Genomic DNA, 13,720 nt, shown 5'->3' on the forward strand with positions numbered 1-13,720 from the left:
AGGAAGGTCAGTCACTCAGATTCTCAAAGGTTTTCAACTCCAGCTACTGAGTTCTAGAGAAGCCTGTTGAAGTATTGTGTCAATAGCAGTCATTTTCTTCTTAGTTTCTATTTGTTCTTTGAGAGATTTGGAGAGGTAAAATAAAAGAAATATTTGTATTGTCTGGAGGAGAAGAGCCAAAATAAGACACTCATTAGCAGGACAGACTAGAGGTCTTGTTTTAAGTTTAATCCAAGGCCTACCAAGCTTATTCCTTCATGGGTACTCATGAATTAATGATGAAATTCAAAGAACCAATAAAAAGGAAGATGGGTTCAGTCTTACATGCTAACTTTTCCTTCTCACTTTTTTAAAGTGAGATATACTTTCCATTGAGACAAAGTCATTATTATACAAAAAATAAGAACTATTTACATCCAACAAGGCCATAGAAACCATTTAATCAGATATAAGGATAGGATGCTATCATACTTATTGGATACCCTTGAATTTATTTGGATAACTCCCCCAAAAAGGTATTTAAGGGTATTAAGACTTATTAGCACTGTCTTCACAAATACAATCAGTTGATCAAGTTCCTATGAGATAGAATAATTACTATGTCTTTTGGTCAAGAACTAACTCACCAGAAATATCACAAAATTATTTAATCATGAAATCTTTATACAGTATTGTCCTCTCAAAATTTCAGGGTAAAATTCTTCCCAGCTAAATGACAGCCAGGTGTGTAGGCATGTGAATATCCATACAAATTAAGGAACCCAGGTTAATATTAGCTATATTATATTGAAATGCTTTACACTCTTCCTATATTTTGAGATAAATGAATTCAACCATGGGTAATATTTACAGCAATACTTACATGATTTAATTTTTTCAAAATTTCTATTTCTGTTTCAACATTGAGAGCCGGGTCCTTTGATAAACAGAATAACATTAGAGTTTATTATTAATAATAATAATGGCCAATATTTTAAAAAATATTTGCAATTAAACTTAGTTGACTAAAGGCTACATAAGTTCCAAACCCAGTTCTATTCATACAAAGAAATCAAAGCCCGGAAGTCAATGAATTAAATAACTCACCTAAAATTACTTTGCAAAGTACTTGGCAAATAGTAAGCATTCAATAAATGGCCAGGCCATATGCCAAGCTCTTTATTTCCAAGGATCATCTCACAGAAGCCTCAGAATCCCCAACTGAACTGGATTGTATAATTTTCTTCATTTTTACAGATGCGAGAACCAAGGCTAAGATGAGAGAAGTCAGCCCTGGTTCCCACAGTCAGAGAAACAAGTATGTTTCTGCTGTTTTCACATTTAACTGGTAAGCTCTACTTGTCATTAGCTATGGAATTATTTACATTCATAAAAATGATGAAATAAACAAAAACCATGGACAAGGTGTTTAACAGTTTTATGAAGAAAATGTCAAGTCAAATTTCTACTAATAAAGCGGACAGAGGTTCCAACTTCAACTGCAGGCTAACATATTTACTGAGACTCTGACGAGAGGAAGCTTCAGGGTACTAAAGTTGTTCTCTGTTACAATTCCATAAGGATGAATCAAGTAACTCAACTTCCTGGGCTACACCCTCCACAAGCAAAGAGGAGATAGAATTACATATTTATGTAAAATGGACTTCGGCTAAGAAACCCAGATGTTTAATTTTAAGAGCCTGTCTCCTCCTGTAAGCCATTAAACTCATTATCAAGTCCGGGTGTACTCTGATAATACAGTGATCATAAAGAGTCCAATATGATTTGAGGTATGAAATTAAGAAGTAAAATCTTACTCCAAGTTTTTAACAATCTGGTAGATATTTCCCCCAAAATGGAAAACAAACCCAGAATCACAGGGGAAAAGATCTATAATAAAATGAACACAGAAAGGAAATTCCTCTTGCCATATGAGAATGGCATTGTCTAGGGAAAAAAAAAAAAAACCTGAACTTTAAAGAATGTTAAATTATAATAGCAAGAAACAGCCGGCCAAAAAGGCAAATGTGATTAGGGGATGTGTTTTACATTACTTTATCGGGTCATGTGTGGAAAGATCGATACATTTAGCCATCTCACCCATACAGTAAATGTGGATTTTAAAAAATGTATTAAAAGAAATGGCCACTACATAGAGGCTATTAAAATAATTTAATTAAAAATTTAGGCCGGGCGCGGTGGCTCACGCTTGTAATCCTAGCACTCTGGGAGGCCGAGGCGGGCGGATTGCTCAAGGTCAGGAGTTCAAAACCAGCCTGAGCGAGACCTCGTCTCTACTATAAAAATAGAAAGAGATTAATTGGCCAACTAATATATATATATAAAAAATTAGCCGGGCATGGTGGCTCGTGCCTGTAGTCCCAGCAACTCGGGAGGCTGAGACAGCAGGATTTCTTGAGCCCAGGAGATTGAGGTTGCTGTGAGCTAGGCTGACGCCACGGCACTCACTCTAGCCTAGGCAAGAAAGCGAGACTCTGTCTCAAAAAAAAAAAAAACAAAAAAAAAAAATTTAAAAAATTATAACTAATCCATAAATAAAAGATACTCATTTACATATTACCCAGAAGAACAAAGAATTGGAAATTTCTTAAATGACTAGAGAAATGGCTGAATAAATTAGGATAAAATTGATGACATGGACACTTAATCATCAAAAAGGATGTATTAGAGAAATGTTTATGCTATAATGCACATGTGCAAAAGCAAAATATAAAACTGTATATACAATGATTTTTTTTTTTTGAGACAGAGTCTCCCTTTGTTGCCTAGGTTAGAGTGCCATGGCGTCAGCCTAGCTCACAGCAACCTCAAACTCCTGGGCTCAAGCAATCCTTCTGCCTCAGCCTCCCAAGTAGCTGGGACTACAGGCATGCGCCACCATACCCAGCTAATTTTTTCTATATATATTAGTTGGCCAATTAATTTCTTTCTATTTATAGTAGAGATGGGGTCTTGCTCTTTCTTGCTCAGGCTGGTTTTGAACTCCTGACCTTGAGCAATCCGCCGGCCTCGGCCTCTCAAAGTGCTAGGATTACAGGCGTGAGCCACCGCGTCTGGCCTATACAATATGATTTTAACCACCTAAAAACAAATTCATATGAACAAAGACTAGGAGGAAAAGGAAAACTGAAAACAGCTGTGGGGTTACAGGGGTTATTATGGCTGAATTTTTTTTCTCTAATTTCCTTTCATTTATTGTAAAAACAATCTACTTTGAACTTGGAAGAAAAAAAAAACTTCCTGCTATGTACATTATTATGTACAACCAAATATTTTTGGAACCAAATTATCTATAAGTAAAAGACTCTAGATTAATTAAAGATACTAAAAAATTGTCCATGTTCTTTGATACTCACAAATTCGCATTTCTGAGCAGTGAGCTATTCCTGAGATTGAAAATCATTGCTCTAAGACTATTGCGGGAAGTTATGAAAAGGTGTCAAGACAAGGTGAGCAACCACAAACACAGGTACTTACTGCCTCTCTTGCTGAGCCAATAGCAAACTTCCTTTTGCTAATGATCTTTATAGCTACTTTTTTACATGTTTTCCTCTCGAAGGCCAGCTTTACCTCTCCACAGGCACCACTAGAGGGAAAAAGACAGTGATTGTCAGGATGTTTTTTATCATGAGACCCACTACTCCTGAGTGTGCCTCGTGTATTATAAGTTAAAGACAGTCCATATAACAACCCTTCCATTGCCCCTGTTTTCAGAGGACACAGTGAAACCTCACCAATGTAAAATGTCAAGGGCATTAGTGGATAAGAGCCATCCAGCAACACTTGAGTCAGCTCCAAATTGCACTTTTGAGCTGAGTGATAGAGACATAAGTCTGACTGCAGCCCCAGATTGTGACATTCTCAAAAAGACACTAAGAACATATAAGAGAGGAATTATTTATCCCAGAACTCAGAAAAATATCAAATAGAACAATCTTCCCTTGTCAACATGAGTACCCCAAACAAAAAACAATAAAAAGACTTCATAAATGAATTACTTCCATTGGTACATTCATTTCTCTTTCTTCCTTATTCTCTATTTTCAAAGAAAGTGCATAAGCACTTTTAGCCCATGAATTGTACCCTAGATCAAATCAGAACACCTAAAAAACCAAAGGTATTACACAATTAGCCTGCTTACAGCAACCTCTCACAAAAATTTACAATTAATTGAGATACTACTAATGGAGGAGGAATGCTACCCAGCATATACTTAATCCTAAATACGATCTGTTCTCCAAAGCTTGGGTCAGCCCAAGGTAACAGCTACTAGCATATCCATCACTCCTTACCTGCCTGAAGTAGACTATTGCAACTACTGTGAGTTTTGAGGGGGTGAGGTGAGGGGTTTACCAAGGCATCTTTTTTATTAGGTTAAACATACATAACATAAAATTTACAATTGTAATCATTTTCAAGTGTACAATTCAGTGGCAATAAGTGCACTGCCAATGTTCTACAACCAAGACCAGAACTTTTTCATCAGCCCAAATGGAAACCAGATACCTGTTAAGCAGTCACTACCCATTCATTCTACCCTGCCTCAGCCCCGGCAACCACTAATCTGCTTTCTGTCCCTATTGACTTGCCAATTCTGACTATTTCATGTCAATGAACTCATACATCATGTAGCCTTTTGTGGTTTCTTTCACTTAGCATAATATTTTCAAGGTTTATCCATGCTATAGTATCCATCAGTACTTCCTTCTTTGTTATTACCTGAATAATACTCCATTGTACAGAGATACCACATTTTGTTTAGCCGTTGATCTTTTGATGGACATGGACATTTATTTGGGTTGCTTCCACCTTTTCTAAATGGTTTCTTAAATGTGACACCAAAAGCACAAGCAACGAAAGAAAAAAGATAAATTAGACTTCATCATTGTGAGTAGAGCTACTATGAACATTCATGTACAAGTTTTTGTTTGCACACCTGTTTACAATCTGGGTGCATACAAATACCTAGGAGGGGTATTTTTCTGGGTCACACAGTAATTCAATGTTTAACATTTTGAGAAAGCACCAAACTTTTCCACAGCGGCTATACTATTTCACATTCCCACCATTAGTGTATGGGGGTTCCAATTTCTCCATATCCTCACCAATATTTGTTATTTTCTGTTTCTTTATTATGGCCTCCCTAGTGGATAGGTGTGAAGTGGTATCTCATTGTGGTTTTAGTGCGCACTTTCCTAATGACTAATGATGTTGGGCATCTTTTCATGTGCTTTTTGGTCATTTGTACGTCTTCTTTAAAGAAATGTCTATTCAAGCCCTTGGGCTACTTTTAAATTGCCAGCTGTCTTTTTGCTGTCGAGTTCTAAGATTTCTTTACCTATCCTGGGTATAAACCCTTATCAGATATATGATTTGCAAATATTTTCTCTCATTCTGTGGGTTGTGTTTTCACTGTCTTTACAGATGTCTTTTGAGACACAAACACTTTTAATTTTGAAGTCTAACTTATCTTTTTTGTTGCTGTTGCTGTGCTTTTGGTATCATATTTAAGAGACCATTGCCAAATCCAAGGTCATGAAGAACTGTCCCTATGTTTTCTTCCTAGAGTTTTATAGTTTTACCTCTTATGTTTAGTTCTTGGTTCCATTTTGAATTAATTGGATTGAATAATTAACTATTTTGAATAATTAACTATTATTCTTTTAGTCAGCTGAAAGGACTGTCCAATTTCTGTTCTCCTGGAAACAGCCACCCTTCGCATAGGGGAATCCTCACCGAGTCCATGTACCTCTAGTTGGGTGTCTGCTATGATACAATCCCTACTTCTAAGACCACAGGGTGGATACATAATCAAAACTGAGCCAATCAGGGTTTCCCCTGAAATCAAATGCTGATGCTGGGAGAGAAACAATCCTCTCTGCTATAGTTTTTAGACATAAAAACATATGAATCTGCAGCTCCTGGTAACCATTTTTCCTGCCACACAGAGCAATTCTATAGGAAAGCAACAAACAGCTGAATCATGAAACGGAGCTAGAGCCCTCAAGACACTGTGGGAACCCTTAGACCCAGTCAAAGATAAAGTCAAACAGATCATCAGAACTCAAAAACAATGAAATAAAGCCCTAATGACCTTCTGGATCCATCTATGTCTGAAGCCAGATTTGCTTGTCCCTGTATTTCCCAGTTACAACAGCCAATAAATTTCTCTTCTTACCGGGCTCATCTGAGTTGAAATTCTGCCACCTGATATAAGTTAAGAGAATTTGTGTTAAATCTGTCTTAAGAAAACATTGAATTCCATATATTTCTTAGGCAAGGGTTTGGTTGTGAAATTCCAAGCAGTCAATGCAAATAGGGAAATACAATCAATTACTAAATTCAGTATCTATAAACTAGAATTTCTTCCACAGACGATCACAAAGAAGATACTGTGCTTGATTCTATGTGGCAGGAATATGGGCGATTATTTCCTTCTATGTATTTTCAACTTTCATGTTTCCAAAAATATCAATGAATAGAAAGGCCTTTGTGAGTGGGGCAGGAGAGGCAAGAGGCATTGTGTAATGTGGTAACAGTGTCCTGAATACCTTCTCTAAGGAAGTGGTTCTCAGAAAATGATTGGACAACCACTAACGAACCCCAAGACCTTACAGGGCACCCACAAGGTCAAAACTATTTTCAGAATAATACTAAGATATTGTTTTTGCCATTCGCATCAGCTCACGAATGCATAGCGTTTTCCTTCCAGAGGCTAAACAGCAATGTGCTATCATAACAGACTGAATGAAAAAGCAAATATCAGAATCTAGCTACCTTCTAAGAAGGCCAGAAATCAAAAAGATTTGCAAAAATGTAGAACAGTGCCTCTCTTCCCACTAATGTTTTCATTAATAATTATTTTTCATTAGAAAGTTACTTATCTTAAAATTAAGTGAGTTCAATGAATCAACATAAACATTTCTCAAATTTAATCTCTAATATAGTAAACAGAAACATATTTAAGTTGTATTAAAAAAAACCTCTTTGGGGTCCTCAATAATTTAAGAGTGTAATGGGTCCTGAGATCAAACATTGACAACTTGGCCCTAGGTTACATTCACTTGTCAATTTCACTTCACATCCAAGATGGCAAAATTCTGAACAGTGAAGAAAAGCAGTAATTAAGTTTTTGGAAAGTGATAAAAATGTTCTAAAATTGATTGTGGCGATTGGTTCACAACTCTTGAATATACTAGTCACTTAATTGTACACTTTAAATGGGTAAATTATGTTATGTAAATTTTATCTCAATAAAGCTCCCTTTAACAAATTATCACCAATAAAATTCGTAAGAAAAAAGAGTTTATCCCGATGACCATTATCAAATAAATCAATAATATACCTATCAGAATATATGACAAAATGGTCAACATGTCTAGTCATTAGGGAAAAACAAATTAAAACCACAATGAGGCCAGGCGCGGTGGCTCATGCCTGTAATCCTAGCACTCGGGGAGGCCGAGGTGGGCGGATTGCTCGAGGTCCGGAGTTCGAAACCAGCCTGACCAAGAGCGAGACCCCGTCTCTACTATAAATAGAAAGAAATTAATTGGCCAACTAATATATATAGAAAAAAATTAGCCGGGCATGGTGGCACATGCCTGTAGTCTCAGCTATTCGGGAGGCTGAGGCAGGAGGATGGCTTGAGCCCAGGAGTTTGAGGTTGCTGTGAGCTAGGCTGACGCCACAGCACTCACTCTAGCCTGGGCAACAAAGCGAGACTCTGTCTCAAAAAAAAAAAAAACAACAATGAGATATCCCCTCATGCCTGTTTGAATGGCTCCTATCAAAAACACAAATGGTAAGTGTTGGGGAGAATGTGGAGAAAAGGGAATCTTAGTACCACTGTTGGTGGGAATGTAAATTAATACAGCCATTTTGGAAAACAGTATGGTAAGCTGGGTTCAGCGCAGTAGTTCATGCCTGTAATCCCAGTGTCTCAGAAGGCTAAGGCAGGAGGATTGCTTGAGGCCAGGAGTTCAAGACCAAACTTGGGGAACAAAGCAAGGCCCTGTCTCTTAAAAGAAATTTTAAAAATTAGCCAGACATAGTAGTGTGTGCCTATAGTCCCAGCTACTCAGGAATCTGAGGCAGGAGGATTGGTTGGGCCCAGGAGTTCAGGCTACAGTAAGCTATGATCAAGCCATTTCACTTCAGCCTGAGTGATAGAGCAAGACTCTGTCTCAAATAAAAAAGAAAAGAAAAAAGAACCAACAACTAAAAGTAGAATAACACATGATCCAGCAATACCATTTCTGGATATATATCCAAAGAATGGAAATTGGTATGTCAAAGAGATAACTGCACTCCCATGTTCATTTCAACATTATTCTCAACAGCCAAGATATGGAAACAACCTAAGTGTCTATTAATAAATGAATGAAGAAAATGTGGTATATGTGCACAAGGGAATACTATACATCCTTTAAAAAGAAGGAAATCCTGTCATTTGCAACAACATGGATGAAAGTGGAGGAAACTATGCTAAAGGAAAGAGGCCAGCCAAAGAAAGACAATACTATTAATATATGATCTCACTTATATGGGGAAGCTTAAAAAGTTAATTTCATAGAAACAGAGAGTAGAAAAGTTGATACCAGAGACTGGAGGGAAGGGATGGTAAAAGAGAGGATGTTGATCAAAGAATACAAAGTTTCAGTTAGACTGGAGGAATAAGTTTTAGTGATCTACTACACTGTATGGGGACCACAATAATAATGTAGTTTATATTTCAAAATTGCTATAATAAATTTTTAATGTTCGTACCACAAAAAAATGATAAATTGATGAGGTAATGGATATGTTAATTATCTTTATTAAATTTTTCTACAATGTATACATACATCAAAATGTCACATTGCATATCATAAATATATACAATTATTATTTGTCAATTAAAAATAAAAAATTTAAAATAAAATCAGTATCAACTCATAAAAAATAAAAATTAAAAATAAAATTCCTATCAGAAATAAAAGTCCTACAAATATGTTATCAATAAATAATGCTATGAAATCAGAAACAAAAAATTACCCAACAACAAATGTGTAGGGAAAAACTGAAGTACAATCTATACAAGAATAAAAATAATTTACCTTCCAAGAGTTTTTGACATGATGTATTCATCTCTTAATTCCTTAGGATAAATTGACTGATCATCTACAGTCAGATCAAAAAATACAAAAACTAAGGGAAAAAGGGCAGAAATAGAGTTCATTAACTTATTGAAAAAAGAGAACATAATTGATTCTAAATTTAATATTCATATGCATAGAAGACAGTTGTTTTTAATTACATTTAATTAATTTACAGCTCTGTCACTCAGAGTTGTTTTAATTATATTTAACATGAAACATTTACAATATGTGTTAGGTAGGCAGAGGCAAGAGGATTGTTTCAGATCAGGAGTTTGAGACCAGCCTCAACAAGAGCAAGACTCCATCTCTACCAAATACAGAAAAAATTAGCTGGGAATGGTGGTGCACATTCCAGTTACTCGGGAGGCTGAGGCAGGAAGATGGCTTGAGCCCAGGAGATTGAGGTTGCTATGAGCTAGGCTGATGCCACAGCACTCTAGCCCAGGCGACAGAGAAAGACTGTCTCAAAATTTTAAAAAATATTAAAAAAAAAAAGTCATCTTTCAGTGGAACTACACAGCACTGCTAGATATAAAAACCCATAACTACTATTCATATTCCTCAACCTCGGAAATATTAATCAATTGCACTAATATACTCATGCTGAATACCAGAGGCCCAAAAATCAAAAAGCAATTAGTCTGAGGCCAAGCACAATGGCTCATGCCTGTAATCCTAGCACTCTGGGAAGCTGAGGCTCGAGGATTGCGTGAGGTCAGGAGTCCAAGACCAGCCTGGGCAAAAGCAAGACCCCCCTCTACAAAAAATAGAAAACTTAGCCAGGCATGATGGTGCACACCTGTAGTCCCAGCTATCAGGGAGGCTGAGGCAGGAGGATTCTTAAGCCCAGGTGTTTGAGGTTGCAGTGAGTTATGAGGATGCCACTGCACTCTAGCTAGAATGATAGGGCAAGACTGTCTCAAAGAAAAAAAAACAATTAGTGTGAGCCTAGAAAAAATGTTCTAGGCAAATAGATATCCCAATAAAAATTAGATCGTAAGTCACCATACTAGCATTATCTTCTCTCAGCCATTTATATCTTTATATATCTGGTTTTTCATAGTGCAAACTATCTTGAACCTATTTGTAAAATTAGATAAATAGCACTTTCTAAACAAATCCCCTTTTTATTTCTCAATTCATTTTTCAGGCTATATCTCAAAATACATATACATATATAGATACATACATAAATAAATGGATAAATAAATAAAACTACTCTTTTAATAACTTAACCATCCACATAAGCCAGGCCTGCAACAAGTTATCAAATATTTCAATTCTACAAAGCTATCAATGATAAATTTGCAATTGCATATAATATCTTTTTTTTTTTTTTCTTTGAGACAGAGTCTGGCTTTGTTGCCCAGGCTAGAGTGAGTGCCGTGGCGTCAGCCTAGCTCACAGCAACCTCTGACTCCTGGGCTCAAGCAATCCTTCTGTCTCAGCCTCCCGAGTATCTGGGACTACAGGCATGCGCCACCATGCCCGGCTAACTTTTTCTATATATATATTAGTTGGCCAATTAATTTCTTTCTATTTATAGTAGAGACAGGGTCTCACTCTTGCTCAGGCTGGTTTCGAACTCCTGACCTTGAGCGATCCACCCACCTCGGCCTCCCAGAGAGCTAGGATTATAGGCGTGAGCCACCGCGCCCGGCCTGCATATAATATCTTGAAAGAGTAAATTTGTGAAGACTCTTGAGTTTCTCAGATTTCAGATGACAGTTTTTGCTTTTGTTGTTGTTGTTAAAATGGGATCATACTATATTGCCCAGGCTGCCACTGAACTCCTGATCTCAAGTGATCTTCCCACCTAAGCCCCTCAAGTAGCTAGATTATAGGTATATAACATTGTGCCCAGGTAGGTGATAGGTTTTGGCCTTCCTAGATTAACCTAAAGATCCAGTCTGAGTCTCTGGTACAAATCTGAGTCATCAGAGTATACTTCATGCCAGGCTGGTACATATGATGCAGATACTTGTCCAGTCAGTGAGACTCGCTGGTCACCCAGGTACAACTGTCCCTCAATGCTTGCGGCTATTTATGAACCTATATGTTCCAGTGGCATTGGACAATCTGGGAATTTGAGGGGCCCTGGTGATACATTTTCTCCCAACCATTAAGGTCTACTTCAGGGACTGTAAACTCAATTGTCTGCACAAACCAGGAAGGTAATATATTATACAAAGGTCAGGCTGGATTGAGAAGTGGTGTCTTGAAAGAGAAAATATAACCCCCATCTAAAGGAGGCAGCCTTGGCCAGGCGCGGTGGCTCATGCCTGTAATCCTAGCACTCTGGGAGGCTGAGGCAGGTGGATTGCTCGAGGTCAGGAGTTCGAAACCAGCCTGAGCAAGAGTGAGACCCCCATCTCTACTATAAATAGAAAAAAATTAATTGGCCAACTAATATATATAGAAAAAATTAGCCGAGCATGGTGGCACATACCTGTAGTCCCAGCTACTCAGGAGGCTGAGGCAGTAGGATTGCTTGAGCCCAGGAGTTTGAGGTTGCTGTGAGCTAGGCTGATGCCACGGTACTCACTCTAGCCTGGGCAACAAAGTGAGACCCTGTCTCAAAAAAATAAAATAAAATAAAGGAGGCAGCCTCTACTCGGTGCCTGAAGATCCCCAAGTTGTGGGATTGTAAGCTCACTGTGGCAGGATATTCCAACTTTTCTAAGACATTAGGTGTTCATATTAATATTATAAATATGCCTAATAAAATGTCAATAGGCCAAATTCAGCCCACAGAGTACCAGTCTGATCTACTTTAATCACCTTTAACCTATACAACATCTTTGCTCAAATTGGAAAGATCAAAAGATTTACTATACAACATCATGACCACAGTTAATGTATTAAATTCTTGAAAATCAGTTGAGACAGATTTTAAGTGTTCTTCCCACAAAAAATGATGTGACATAATACGTATTAGTTAGCTCAGATTGGCCATTCCACAATACACATTTTAAAACATCATTTCACATGGTAAATATATATAATTTTTGTTTGTCAATTAAAATAAATAAATTCATTTTAAAATTTTATCTAATAAAAAAAAGTTGCCCTTTGGGCAAACCCATAAGAAAAAGGTGTCACATAGTATGTCAAGTACTGGGCAGACCAAATTTCAGTGCTTAGTTGCTTCCTCCACTACGTGCCCACAAATAGCAAAACCCGACGCAGCTGCCCTAATCAGATAGAAAAAAAATAGTCCGAAACAGAAAAAACTAAGTCAATCATAAGATAGGTTTTAGGATGTCCAATAAAAACACAGTTCCCAGAAGTCAGTCTGAAGACTTCACTGCATGAGAATCCTTTGGGCATGATTTTTTTTAAGATGGAGGTCTCACTATGTTGCCCAGGCTGGAGTCAGTGGCTATTCATAGCTATAGTTATAGCGCCCTCTAGAGCATTGAACTCCTGAACTCAAGCAATCCTCCTGCCTCAGCCTCCCAAATAGCTGGGAATATAGGTGTTCACCACAAAGCCTAGCAGCATGATTTTTTTAAATCCCCAGAAATACAGGATCAGAATCTGTGGGAGAGCACTTGTGTAAACTTATATTTTTAAAATATAAAGTAAGATCGTGCCACTGCTCTCTATCCTGGGTGACCGAGTAAGACTCTGTCTCAAAAATAAATAAATAAAAGTAACACATATACATACATACACACATACACCCTTCCATCATTTGACTCTCAGGTTTGAGAAGTTCTATGATTTTTTCAATTAAAGAAAGAGTATTCCTCTTGTCCAAGGATTTAAAATCACTGTGAGCTACTTTTAACTCTGTAGGTTGTTTTTGTTGGTTATTCTTTCTAGACCATATCCTGAATGACAGTTGTTCATTTTAGATTTGATGTTCACAAAGTTTTGGGAGTGGATGCTTATAAAATGCTACCTGATGATGACAATAAACATCTTGAGCAGGATAATTATGTGGCATTTAAGCGAGGCTCTGACATAAACACTCACAGCCTAATGCCTGGTATATAATAGGAGCTTAATAAATGCATGCAGAAATGAATGAATGAAAGGAATTAAGAAAGGAAATGATAAGGGAGGGAGGAAAGATGAATTAATGGCCTAAAACAACAACTCAGAGATATCTATGACTGATGTGGTGTCAACTAAATTAATCAATGAACTACAACTTATTTTAACCAATATAATAATTCAATAGCAGATGCCTTTAAATAAAACCAATAAACCTTAAAAATCTGTCTTTTTCGTAATTTAAAAATGCAACTAGGACAGCAAAGTTTAATCTTTAATGCCAACTTACTTAATTTTACTTACTTAAACCACACCCTGTAAGGAGACAACATGAATTTTCCTTTTACTTAGAAGGAAAAAAAATCCAGTAACTATAAATTACCTTTATTTCTGCATAGTGAAAGTGCAATTTCAGAATTGTTACTCAAAGGACGGCGTTTTCCTTTCCCTACAAGCTCGGTATTTACAAAAGTTCCATTCCCACTGTGATCTTCGATGTACGCAATATAAGAGTTTTTAGGACCCATTTCCTAAAATAGAGCACATTTTATTTCAAACTTTTAACAACAGGGATTTAA

General features: G+C 37.0%; 1 protein-coding gene across 2 annotated transcripts in view; it reads right to left on the reverse strand.

Annotated features, from left to right (window-relative positions):
* The window catches only part of CHEK2 (checkpoint kinase 2), a 38,800-nt gene that overhangs the window by 17,995 nt on the left and 7,085 nt on the right, over window positions 1-13,720 (reverse strand). For both annotated transcript variants that reach the window (XM_012763814.2, XM_075996661.1), the window contains exons 5-8: window positions 13,525-13,672; window positions 9,099-9,189; window positions 3,478-3,586; window positions 863-916 (exon numbers count right to left, since the gene is read on the reverse strand). In XM_012763814.2, coding sequence (XP_012619268.2) covers window positions 863-916; window positions 3,478-3,586; window positions 9,099-9,189; window positions 13,525-13,672 — 402 coding nt within the window. The remainder of the gene's footprint in view (window positions 1-862; window positions 917-3,477; window positions 3,587-9,098; window positions 9,190-13,524; window positions 13,673-13,720) is intronic.

This window comes from Microcebus murinus, chromosome 22 (genome assembly GCF_040939455.1).
Source record: "Microcebus murinus isolate Inina chromosome 22, M.murinus_Inina_mat1.0, whole genome shotgun sequence".
Lineage (NCBI taxonomy): Eukaryota > Metazoa > Chordata > Mammalia > Primates > Cheirogaleidae > Microcebus > Microcebus murinus.